This window comes from Carcharodon carcharias, chromosome 15 (genome assembly GCF_017639515.1).
Source record: "Carcharodon carcharias isolate sCarCar2 chromosome 15, sCarCar2.pri, whole genome shotgun sequence".
Classification (NCBI taxonomy): Eukaryota; Metazoa; Chordata; class Chondrichthyes; order Lamniformes; family Lamnidae; genus Carcharodon; species Carcharodon carcharias.
The window spans coordinates 89698862-89712203 of NC_054481.1; the positions used below are offsets into that span (position 1 = coordinate 89698862).

Here is a 13342-nt window from a genome sequence, read left to right on the forward strand (position 1 = left end):
TTCTCTCCACCTCTCCCTCCTCCAAAATGCTCCTTAAAACCTATCTCTTTGCCAAGCCTTTAGTCAGCTTTCCTAATGGCTCCTTCTTTTGCTCAGTCTCAATGTTTGTTTGAGTACTCTTTTGTAAAGCACTTTGGTACATTTTATTAAGTTAAAGATGCTCCATAAATACAAGTTGTCAATGGATAGGGGGAACTCACGGAGCACAGTCTCTGAGGCTGAATGTACTGATGATATTAGGTGTGCTTGCAGGCAAGGCAGAGAACAACAAAGACAGGGCATAACAATGACTCGAGATCAAGCAGATCCCTGAATGACATAAATAATAAGACTCCAAGAATTGCATACAGGTAGAAACAAAGCAATGTGTGGGTGATCCTCAAGTCAGCACTAGTCCTTTACCCATAGCTGGATGACTGAACTGAGAAACAGCCCCACCTCAGCGTCATAGTTCTGTCATCCATTCATTGTGTTTCACACCAGTGCAGGCCCTGACTCAAACCTCACTTGCCACTCAAGACTATTAATTAACTGTGGTGATTCCTTATTGTTTTCTCCCCAGATGTGCTGCACCACACCTCTTGTTTTAATGGGGAAGGGCACTCTCACCCATTGGACACAAATACCCTTGTTGGGCATCAAGCCAGCATTCAGGGCCAGCACTCTGATCTACACTCACAAGGGCTCCCTGGAGTGGGGACTGAATCTGACCCTGACTCTGAGGCAGAAATACTAGCTCCAGCTGAAGACTTGCTGTCCCACTGTCCAACAAGACAGGGTTCTGGCACAAGGGTATAACTATCGATATTTACATAGACAAAGGTGGTGGGTAGGGGAGCAGCAGAACCTTAATTAGATCTTTAGCAGACACATTCCCAGGAAGCATTCATGCCTGTTCTTTGCAGTACTCTATTACATAGGAATGCTCCAGAATGACCCCAGTGAATATGCAGAGCCAGAGGCAGCACAACACTCTATCGTATTCAACAAGAACTACTCCTTTGCTACTATTTTCATCATAAAGCATCATCTCACCTTTTTTTCTTCCTTCCTCCCTTCCTCCCTTCCTTCCATTTTTCTTTCACTTTCGGTTCAGTATGGAGAGAATGTGTCAGAGGTGCCATCCTTTGGCTGAGACATTATACCAAGATCCCATTATCTTGTTGTGTTGATTCAGGCAGGCAGCAATGATCCCACAGCTTTATTCAAAAAGCAAAATGTTTTCCTGGTGTCCTGGTTAACATTCCTGCCTCAATCAATAGCAGAGTAATTCACCTCAGTAAGGTTAGTGGAATCTTGCTGTTTTTAAAACACTTGCCTTTAGCGTTATGAAGGCTGGACTTTACAAGGTGGTTATATTTTAAAACGTCTCCTTGAACTTAAGGTGAAGCAGAATGTTCTAGATAAAGGGATGGTGAAGTCGTAACAAAAAACCTCCACCTGGAGGCAGTCCTATGTGATCTGGCTACCATGGGGAAGAAACTCAAACTGAAATGTTTGGAATATCAAGTGATAGTTTCCACACTTCCACAGAAAATCACAGTAAAGGAACAGCACTTTCTGAGACACAGAAACAAATGGAATTACTGCTCTGGGAGGAACAAGCAACTGCTGCTGTGAAGAGCAGAGAAAGACTGTGTTAGCACCCAAGCAGGATGCTTGTAAGAGTTGATTTGTTGTTTATAAAGAAGGGGACAGAACCAAGAGGAATTTTTGGAGATTTAAGGAACCAGGAGTACTCTTAATGGGTCTTGCTGATGAAAGTTGGGTCTGGAATACTTGGGCTGACTAGAGCAATTTTCGAAGGACGTTGGAAGTTTTGACCTGGCACAACAGGAAGAAGTGAGCCTGTTGAAAACTGGGAGTAGCTTGAGGTTTGTTCTTGTAATTCTACACATCTTCCATAGACACAGGGCACAGAAAAATGGAATATTAGAAGCATCTCGATTACGTTAATTAGTTCATGTGAAAATACCTTTAGGTTAGTGTATTAGATGCCCATTATGCAATCTTGGATCTATGTTGATTTTAGTTTGTTTGTTACAGTAAAAATCTTACAACATGAACTCTTGCCCTTTGGCTATTTCTACCAGCTGGGAAATTCATTGCTCCTAAAATGTTAATGATCTTTACAGGGATCATGACAATGGTCAGTGCACTTTACAGTTACTTACTATGTATGATACTGTTTTAGATGTTTCGCCGGAATGTATATCACTACAATACATTCCAGAATTGTGCTAAAACTTCATTAGAAGGTCTGAAATAACATCAGTGCTGATAAATGTCGCCCTCACACCTATCCTGTCATCAGGTGCTGGTAAAACGCAAGTAAAAATTAACAAATGTCTGAATCTAATTCCTGCTCAAATACGGTGGTGACGTGACTCAGTGCAGCACTGTAGGAGATACTGTTTAATGGGTGAGATGTTAAACAGAGGTCCAGTCTGCCCTTCTGAGGGTCTGTAAACCACCCAGAGCACCACTTTGTGGAAGAGCAACAGAGTTCTCCCCGTTGTGCTGGCCAGTATTCCTCGCTCAATCAACATCAGAAAAACAGTTTAACTGGTCATTAGCGCATTACCGTTTGTGGGAGCTTGCTGTGCGCAAGTTGGCTAACTAATTTCCTAAGCAGTGACTACATTCAAAAGTATTTCATTGGCTGTAATGAGCTTTGAAACACCCTGAAGTTGCAAAAGGTGCAAGTTGTTTTGTTTTAGTTAATTTAGCCTTCTAAAATCTTCATTGCAATTTCATGTGTTATGGAGTGATACAAACTTATTTTAATCATATCACTGGAATATTAGTTCAGTTAAAGCAAAATTTATTTTGGAACATTGATTCCCTGAACTAAGATCTTTTCAGTTTCTGTCGAAATGCAGATACTTCAAAGTCCTAAGTCCAAAGTCCTTCCAGCACGGAAAGAGTTACTACAAATTGGCGAGTCCAGCCCCTCCCCCAAAGGGGATTGGTGGCTGCAAACCCGAGACGCGCCCACAGCATTGCTTCTCACTGCCCCCGAACCTGCCGCTCTCATTTCATTGGAGGAGCCCTTCAATCAAAGGAGGAGGGGGAAGCTGTCAATCAGGGGTGCTGCCTCACGTTGTGCAATAGCAGGTTGGGAGGGGGAACCAAAGCGCTGGAGAGGCTGCTTTAACAAGCACCGGGTCGGGAGAGGGGAGGACAGGAGATGGCAAAAATGGTAAGGGAAGGGTTTTTTCTCCCCGTCTTGTGTGTTTGCAGATGTTTTGTGAAGAGTTTGGGACGAGCGGTGCGGAAATCGTGTCAAAGGTGCATGGACATTACAAAATAATGTTTCAAAGCATGTTCCCCTCAATGGAGTAAAACTGTTCCCCTTGCGCCTGCTGGTTTTAGATATGAGAGTGAACCTGCTTGTTTGGCGGATGAAAGCTGTTGAAAATGCCGTGACTAATTCGCAGTTTGGTGAGTTTCAGCCTAGCCCCCCCACCCCGTTCCAAAGAACATGCTCACGGTTCGCACTTTAATTCCGCTGTCTATTTCACATTGTCAGTTTCTGTAACAGTTTCACTGGACCTGGGGAGACCAGGATCAGGAACATTCAAACTCCCTGCCAAGGCAGATCTGCATTGTGTGAAATCTAGTCTGTTTTCCCTTTTGTTATATAATTCCAATCCACTCGCTGGTCCATGCTCCCCAGACCTCTCTGCTCAGCACAGCTGGCTGACATTTGGTAAATATTGCCTCTCACTATTCCCAGATGTGGAGCTGTGGCCAGCTGCCGAGCTTTGCGCGAGTCGCACGAGGCACTTCAGCAAAGCCTTTCCCTCACATAACGCGGAGAGAAGCGGCTGGAAAGACAAAAGTAATCGCCAGACTTCCTGTTGAGTGAAGTGTTAATTAATTTCCTTTTAACCCCGCTACATTGTGACGTTGTTCTCACTGAGCTGATATCGATGACCAGAACAGTCGACACTGGTGCCTCTCTTATCTTCCTGTGACTAATGGGCTTCTGTTTTTGGTATTAATGGGGTGGTACTTTTTTTTATGGCCTTCATATACAGTGGGGATGAAAATTATGGAATTGATCCAGACCCCTTCCTTCCTAACTCTTTCCTTCCCCCCCACCCAAAGAAAATTATGTGGAAGGCCAATGGATACTTGATCCTGCTCCTTGTCTTCAACTCCTCTTCACAATTAGAAGAATTGGATTCGAGAAGGTCCCCCGAGAGCAGGACTGGAAGTTGAATCCGCATCAGGTGTTGAGACCTCCCACCAATGTTTCCACAGCCTGACCGGCTCTGTTACGGAGTAAAACTTTCAAACATTACAGCCCCCTCTGCAATCCCCTCACCTTTCAAATTTCTACTGGTTTGAGGTAAACTGCCATTGATTGTTGAAATGAACAAGGTTGTTTTCTAAATTCTATTAAATTTGCTCAGTGTCCCAGAGGACAGAGCGAAGGCAAATGTCACAAGCCCTCCTGGGTAAACAACACAGGCTGCCTTGGTATCTTTATTATACTGATATCACTGTAACCTTCCAGGGCTGACTCCATAGCAACCCCCTCTTTGAAAGGATGCTCATAAATATTCCAGATGCTTTGTATTTGCTGCTGTTGTAGGTCCGTCTGAATAGACAGATGAATTTGTCCATCTAATGTAGTAAGATTGCACACTGCAGGCTGTGCCTGAGAAGCTAAGAGTTAAATGGTATCTCCCACTATTTAAAGCAACTCTCAATTGTATACAGTACAGGTGTAATGTAGTTCCAGTTTCTTTATGAATGGGGGGGGAGGAAAAATGACTGAATTACTTTGGATGTTTTAACTTTACGGGAAGAGGAAGCTACTGTGAAATAGTAAAGAATTATTTTAATTACTTCATCATTATCTCTTGTCTCTGAATCAGAAGGTCATGGGCTGAAGTTCCACTCCAGGACTCTTCCATGGGGGTGTTGTTGGTAAGGCCAGCACTTACTGAGATCCCTAAACGTCCTTGAACTGTTTGCTAGGCCATATTGGGCAGTTAAGAGTCAACCACATTGAAGTGGGTCTGGAGTCACATGTAGGCTAAACTGGGTAAGGACAGCAGATTTCCTTACCTAAAGGGACATGAGTGAACCAAATGGGTTTTTATGATGATCAATGATAGTTGTCATGGTTACCATTACTGAGACTAACTTTATATTCCAGATTTATTAATTGAATTTAAACTCTATCAGCTGCCATGGTGGGATTTGAACCCATGACTCTCCAATCATTAACCTGGGCCTCTGGATTACCAGTCCAGTGAAATTACCACTACACCAGCATCTTCTGCTTTGAACACAAAATGCAGGCTGTCAGTTCAGTGTAGTTGCAAGGGATTACTGCATGGTCCGGGTTGCTGTCTTTAAGATGAGATGTTATCTGAGGTTTCATCCAAAAAAAAGTTCCACCCAGTGTCCTGGTCGTGATTTATGCTTCAACCAAACAGCCATGTGTCACGTTGCTGTTTGTGTGGCCTTGTTGTGTGCAATTTGTTTCCTACATTAGCATGTGTTTTCTACATCGCAATGCTGCCGACATTTCCAAAGTACTTAACTGGCTGTAAAGTGCTTTGGGATGTCCTGCTGTCATGAAGGGCGCTATGTATAAAAGCAGGTCGTCTTTTATCCCCCTGTGAAAACAGCTGCATCAGAGACATGGAGCACCTCCTACTGTCAAAGTGAGGAAATGTTTTAGAAAGTGACCTGCAAAGCTGTGATTGAATCATGGGAGTGGAATGGTTGTTACGTATCTCATGGTTTGGTGTTTGAGTTCAGTGATGTCCAGTGATGGCCCTCTGTAATCCCTCACTTGTCCACTTCTCAATCAATTCACCTTCAAGTTAAACTTGGTGAAGTTCTTTCATGTGTGTGTGTGTGTGTGTGTGTGTGTGTGTGTTGCTGGCAAGACCAAGTTCATTGCCCATACCTGACTTTCCCTGAGAATCTGATGGGGTCCACTTCAGAATCAACCACATTGTGTGGGACTGGAGTTAAGTGTACTGGTGACTCCCACAGCTACCTTCCTTCCACCCTGCTTCCTGTAAGGATTCCATTTCATTCTCCAAGATTTTCCATTTCATTCTCCAAGATTTTCCATTTCTGTTGCATTTGTTCTGATGATGCCATCTTCCATACCAGTCTTTCTGATATGCCTTCCTATTTCCTCAATTGAGGATTCCTTTTGGCCCCCTGCTTGCCACCCGGTGGTTGATGGGGCCCTCAAATGTGTCCACCCCATTTCCTGCACTTCTCTTTAAAAAAGCATGATAGGGCTCCCTTGTCCTTGCCTCCCACCCCAACAGCCTTTGTATTCAACAGATCATCCTCCCATCACCTCCAGCATGATGCCACTGCAAAACACATCTTCCCCTCCCCTTTCAGCATTCAGAAGGGACCATTCGCTCTGCGACACCCTGATTGACTCCTCAGTCAATCCCAACACACCTTCCTTTTCCTAAAGCACCTTTCCATGTGAGTGTAAGAGATGCAACACCTGCCCTTTTATCTCTTTGCCCAAGGGTCCAAAAACTGGTGTAGCAGTGATTTACTTGTATTTTCAATTTAGTCTACGGTAATCGCTGCTCATGATGCGGCTGTCTCTGCAGTGGGAGACCAACTGCTCTTTGGCCGACCTTTTAGTGGAACACCTCCGCTCAGTCGGTAAGCATGGCCCTGAGCTTCTGGTCATCTGTCATTTTAATTCTCCATCTTGATTCCACTCTATTCTTTCTGTCCTCTGCCTCCTGCAGTGTTAAATGAAGCTCAAGTTAAGCTAGAAGAACAGTACCTCATCTTTCAACGGGGCACTTTATAGCCAACCAGACTCGACCTGACCTTGAATTTAATGATTGTAGATCAAAACCTGTGTCCCAAATTTGATTTGTTTTTCTTTGCTGAGATTTTGGTTTTTATCTAGTTTTTCTCTACTTCTTTGTCTTTTTTTGTTTTGGAAGGCAGTTGTTCATCATCCTGCCATTCACACTTCCTCTAGACACATCTTTTGTTTCTTTACTTGTCCTATTATCACTCCCTTTGGCCCTGCACCATCAAATCTTTTGTCATTTAATCTCTCCTGCCTTTCACTTAATTACAGACCTTCCCTTTTGTTGTTCTCCCACCCACCATCTCCCCCCCCCCCTCCCCCACCACCACCCTCTCTGTCACTTGCTTAAAATCTATCACTTTTCTAAGTTTTCCCAGTCCTGATCAAAGGTCATTGACGTGGAACTTAATACACAGGGCCCTGTTTTTTGCAGACAGAAGGAATATGTACATACATTGCACCTGTTTCAGCTGAACAAAATAAGTGACAGCCATCCGTTGACTCATTCCTCAGGGCAATGCTTTGACCTATCAGGGTCAAGCTGCCTAGTTTAAGTTTCAAACAATGCTTGGCAGTTAACTGTGAGTCACCATCAATAGTGCATTCTCCATAGCAATACCACTTGCCAACCAATCATCACCCTTCTCACGTACAGTATAAATTGTTGCCTTCCTCTTATATTGGTATTCTTGCGAGTGTCCTGATGAGTGCAAAACAGAAAGCTTAGACATGTTTCTCTTTTTTTCAGCCGTATGCAAAAATGTTTCCCTTTCCACAGATGTTGCTAGATCTGAGTATTTCCAGCATTTCCTGTCTTTATTTCAGATTTCCAACATCTGCAATAGTTTGCTTTTGGTTTGTCTAGTAACTTTTGTGGTCTAAATAAGCATTCCCTGCACCTTGTGGCTGCAGTGTGTACTACCAAAGTGCTGAAGATAGTTTTATTTTAGCATAGCTTAATTCTTGTTTTGCCTTGCAATTGAATAATTAGTGCAGCTGAGCTCATGAACTTGACCAATGAAGAAGGCAGCCCCTGTCCATTTTACTGTACAAGCCAGAACTGCAACTAAAACTAGGCCAGTTGTTTGTTTCAGCAGTGATATTGCACCTCACTAAGTATCTTTCCTCAGATCCTTGAATGGGTGGAATGTTGATTCATTGCAATTGGCCATATTTTTGCCATGAGTAGACGCTGCGTATATAAACCCGGAAAGCAGCAGGTCCAAGGGAATACCATCACCTCCAAAATGACCTCCTAAGGCCCATCCTCTTGTGACTTGGAAATGTATCATCGTACTATAATCAAAATACTGGAATTTCCTACTCCCTATGTGGGAGTATCTTCACCACATGGACTGCAGAGGTTCAAGAAGGTAACTCACTATCACATTCTGATGGACAATAATGCTTTGATAACATCCCAAACGATGATTTTTAAAACATTAGAAGACCAGCTCTGAAATTATTAGCTTTGCTGAATCCAATTTTACTACTTGTCAGATTGGGATTCTGTGTATAGCGAGTAGAATAAACCTAGCCCTTTTTTTAAAAATTTCCCAAGGTGATGGACTTGCACAGGCTGCAGGTGCAATCCTGGATTTAATGGCCTGTTTATTATTGCAGCATGTAGAACTGGTTTGTAAATCTTGATGGCTGTGTTCACGTCAGCTCACGGAACTCGACTGCAGTCTCGTGAGCTAACAGTTGGAGAGCAAGTAGCCACTCCTCCCCCTGGCCACTGCTGTCTTGCTCAAATGTGGTTTTTCTCCTCCTGTGTTAGGCCCACCATTCTTCCTCAGTATAGTTCCATATGGCACCTCACTAAGTGCCTTCCCTCAGGTCTTTGAAGGGGAGGGTGCTACTTTGTAGCAAGTAGCCAATAACAAAATGCTACTGTGAGTAGTCTCAACCCAGTAGGCCTGTAATGCTGCCTTGTGCAGTGACTGATTCTGTGCATATTTGTGACTGTTTCCTTTAACAAATGTCATGACTGTTGTCTGTCTGTTCATGAGCAATCTTATACACATGTGGCTATTTCTTCATCATCTCCAATGCTCTGAACTCATCTGTAGTGTAACGTAACCTGGGATTTTCAGTGTCTAGCTGTTCAGCAGTTTATAAATAAGGGATCTAGCCTGTGTGAGTCGTGCTGGGTTCATAAGAACAAGGAGCAGATCATTTACCTCTCCTGTCTGTTCCAGCATTCAATGAGATCATCAACTCCACTTTCTTGTCGCATCTCTTGGGTCCCTTTGTTCTGAAAAATATATTGATCTCAATTATGGATGTGCTCATTTAGTATCCACAGCCCTCTGGGGTAGCGAATTTGAAAGATTGATGACTTTTTTTTAGTAAAGTAAATTTCTCCTTATCTCAGTCCTAAATGACGAAACTTGAGACTGACCCCTAGTTTGATTCTCCAGCCACAGGAAACAGCCCCTCAGTATTTTCCCTGTCATACCCTGTTAAGGATTTTAATGAGATCGCCTCTCATTCTTCTAAATACTACAGGATATTGGCCAATTCTGCTCAATCTCTCCTCATAGGCCAGACCTCATCCCAGGAATCAATCTAGTGAACCTTTGCACCCCGTATCAAAAGAGTACACGTTACTCTGAGTATGGTGTCTCTCAACTTGATATAATAGTCCCAAGTCTTGCTTGCTCTTATAATCCAACCCCTTTGCAGTATAAGCTAACATAACAATTGCTTTGCAATTCCTGTACCTGCATGCTAACTCTGTAGTTAATGTTCAAGGGACCCAAATCTCTCTCAATACCAAAATGTACTAGTCCCTCTTTTTTTCAAAGAAATTCCATTTTTTTGTATCAAAGTGGATAATTTCTCATTTCCCCACTATTGCCAACTCAGTTTACCTGTTTATATCTCTTTGTAGTCTATTTGCACCCTCCTCACAGCTCACTTTTACACCTGTTTTGGATCATCGGCACACTTGGATATATTACGCTCAGCATTCCGTCATCTAATTAATAGATTGTAAGTAGTTGAAGCCCAAGCACTGATCCCTGAGACACTCTAATTAAATACACCCTACCACCCGGAGAAGGGCTTGTTTATTCCTACTGTTTCTGTCCATTATCCAATCCTTAATCCATGCTAATATTATCCCCAAACTCACGTACCTTAATCTAGTGCAGTAACTTCATCTGGCACCTTTTATTGAAAGTCTTTTGAAAATCCAAATATATTACATCCATTGGTTTCCCCTTTGGCTATCTTGAATGGATTGCTTAATTGGCAGGAAGCAAAGAGTAAGGTCAAAGAGGGCATTTTCAAGTTGCTAATGATTGCTGCAGTGCTGGGGCCCAGCTATTTACAATTCTATATCAATTTCCTAGATGAAGAGACAGAGTAATGTATTTACGTTTGCTGATATGCAAAGCTAGGTGGGGATGTAAGGTCCAAGGGGAACATAAAGAGCGACTCCTAAGAGATATAGGGCTGGATTTTGTGTTCCCCCGTCAGGCATGCTTTCGGTGGGGGGAGGTGATGGAGAGAGTGCATGAAATAGGGCAGGTGCCAATGATACCATCTTCCTGCCCACCCTGAATTTCACCCGACAACATGGAAGTTGGGTGGGTGCTGAAATTTGCAGCCTGTCTACCATATTTTTAAAAAAACAATCAAGGGTCAATTGAGATTGTTAATGAGCCAATTGACCCCAATAATACACTGCTCATGCCATTGTACAGTTGGTGTGGGCAGTTGAGGGAGTGAGCAGGCCCTTTACTAAATAACTTTTTTAAAAGGGCATGAAGGAAGGGGGTACTATCTTCACACGGTGTCCTTTGCACATCAAGGGTGGGGGTTTCAGCCCCAAATCCACTCCCCTCTCTCAACTGGCTGACCCCTCCCTGCTCAATACCCTGGATTTGCCTTGCTCCGGGACCCATTGGGCTGCCGCCTTGTTCCCCGTTGCAGTGCCCAATAATGCGCTGGGACAGCTGAAGTGGACAGCCAATCCAATTGGCCAGTGAGGGAAGGAGTTCCCACTGGCAGGTTATATAGCTCGCCTACAGCAGGTTATGGCTGCGTGGTGGGTTGGCATGGAGCGAATTGGCTTCCCATAATATGTCGCCCATGGACAGGTGAAGTGAATTGGCAACAAGGTGGCAGATGGAGTATAATATGGGGAAATGTGAGGTTATTCACTTTGGCAGTAGGAATGGAAAAGCAGAATGTTTTTTTTTAAAAGGTGTGAAACTTGGGTGTGTTACAATCCCCATGGGCAAAACAGAAATCTAATGACCTCAAATGAAGAAATTACCAATAAGACTTCACTTTTTTTACTTTAGCATGAATCAGAACCTAACGCAAATTAAGTATTAATTAACGGGCAAATGATACTTCAAATAAAAAGATAAATTTCAATTTAAAGAGTCAATATAACAGAGATATGTCTTGCACAGTGACGAGCATCCTCCCCCTTCAACATGTTTTCCCTGCTGCTGGTCTGTAGTTCACTGTTTTCTGTCTCCCTCCTTTCTTGAACAGTGAGGTTGCATTTCCAATCCACAGGGATGGAGTCCAGGGAATGCTGGAAGATCAAACTATTGCATCCACTATCTCTGCAGTCACTATCGAGTCCAAGGAATTTGTTGGCTTTTCATCCCATTTAACATTAATTTCATTTTTTTAACTAATGTTATTTTAAGTTAGACACTGTCATTGGCCCTTGGTTCCACACTATTTCCAATATATTTTTAATGATCTGTTGTGGAAACAAAATGCAATGTGTTTTAACATCTCTGCTTATAAGGGGCTCATTCGCTTTCACTAATCTCTTCATTCTTGCATTCTTAATGCTTTTACAAATTGTTTTTGTGTTTCTTGCTCGTTTACTCTCCATTTTCTTCCTATTTATCATTTCATGGTTATCCTTTGATTTTTTTTCTTTAAACCCTCAGCCTAACTGCTTTTTAGCAAAATTGTATTATCTCTTTCAATCTATACTGTCTTAAATTATCTAGTTAGCTATGGCTGTACCACTTTTCTAGTTCAGTTTCTATTTCTCTAGGGAATGTATATTCATTGGCCATTCTGAATTATTTCTTTAAAGTGTTCTCCATTGATTATCCAGTGTTACCTTTCAATCTAATTTCCTAAGCTGCCTTAGCCAACTCATCCCTCGTACCTCTGCAATTGGTTTTATTTAAATTTAAGCTTGGACTTAACCACATCGCTCTCAAACTTGACATGAAATTCATCACATTGCGAGTGCTCTTCCCCAGAGGATTCTTTACCATGAGATTGCTAATTAATAGCCTGTTCCCTAGTTGGTTTCTCAATGTATTGTTTTCAAAAACTGTCATGAATACATCCCATGAATTTGTCCTCCAAGCTAGTTTTTGCCAATTTGTTTTGCCTAGTCTATACAAAGATTAAAATCTCCCATGATTACATTATCCTTGTTCCTTGATTTGTTTTCTGTCCAACATTGCTGGGGGCTTAAAACCTCCAGTGATTTCTGCCACTTGTTATTTCTCAGCTCCGCCCATACTGACCCTACATTCTGATTTTACTGGGCTAAGACCCTTTTTCACTATCTCATCCTTTACGATCAGGTCTATCCCATCTCCTTTTCCATTTTCACTTTTTTTTTCTAAAAGTCAGGTTCCCCGGAATTATTGGTTTCCAACCTTGGTCACTTTGCAACCACATGTCAGGAGTTAAGAGGGACAATAGCTACTATCTCTGCCATCAATTCATCCATCTTATTAAGAAGGTTTGTGCATTTCAATATTAATCTTCACTTCTACTGTTTGTGGCCTGAGCCAGGCAGTATCCTCGATTATACGAGGGTCACTGAGCCACGGCTTATACCATGATTTGGCTATTGCTGGGGTGAAGAGTCAGGCCCCAAGTCCGCAGCAGGCAGAGTAAGGGAAATTGAATCCTGCGCTGCTGGTGTGATTCTGAACCAGTTGGTAGCCAACTGAGCTAACTGCCTCCTGCTAACACCCTGTTATCATTATTAAACTCAATCCCCTCCTAGCGCAAGCTGATTGGCTTTAGCCAGGTTGCTACTCTACTTGACAGCCTTGACTGTTCTCTTTAGACATAAAATTACCTTCACCTGAATCTTCCCTGCCCATTATGAGTTTAAAACCCCATCTACTACCCTAATTATTTGATTCACCAGGGCACTTGGCCCAGTCTGGTTTAAGAGTTCATCTTAACGAAACAGCTCTCTTTCTCCAGTGCTGGTGTCAGTGCCCCATGAATTTAAACTCCTGACTTCTTCACCACACTCAGCCGTGCATTTAAACTTCTAACCTAATTGTTCCTACACCAATGTTCGCGTGGTTTGGATAGTAATCAAGAAATCATTACTGTTATGATCTACTTTTTAAATTTGTCACCTAGCTTTTCAAACTCCCTCAGCAGATCATTTTCTGCTGCTATTTATGATGTTAGTTCCTTTTTGGATTATAATAGCTGGATCCTATTCACAAGGGTTTGGTATTTCAATAAGTATTGGATTGTGTT

At 42.6% G+C, this 13342-nt stretch overlaps 1 protein-coding gene across 2 annotated transcripts in view; it reads left to right on the top strand.

Moving 5' to 3' along the window:
* Positions 1 to 13342, top strand: part of LOC121288335 (endothelin-converting enzyme 1-like) — a 340217-nt gene that overhangs the window by 90746 nt on the left and 236129 nt on the right. The window contains exon 1 of one of the 2 annotated variants that reach the window (XM_041206887.1): positions 3106 to 3202. The exons of the other annotated variant lie outside the window; for it this stretch is intronic. Coding sequence (XP_041062821.1) covers positions 3191 to 3202 — 12 coding nt within the window. The 5' untranslated portion in view covers positions 3106 to 3190. Of the gene's footprint in view, positions 1 to 3105; positions 3203 to 13342 lie in introns of those variants that run through there. 2 annotated transcript variants of the gene reach the window in all.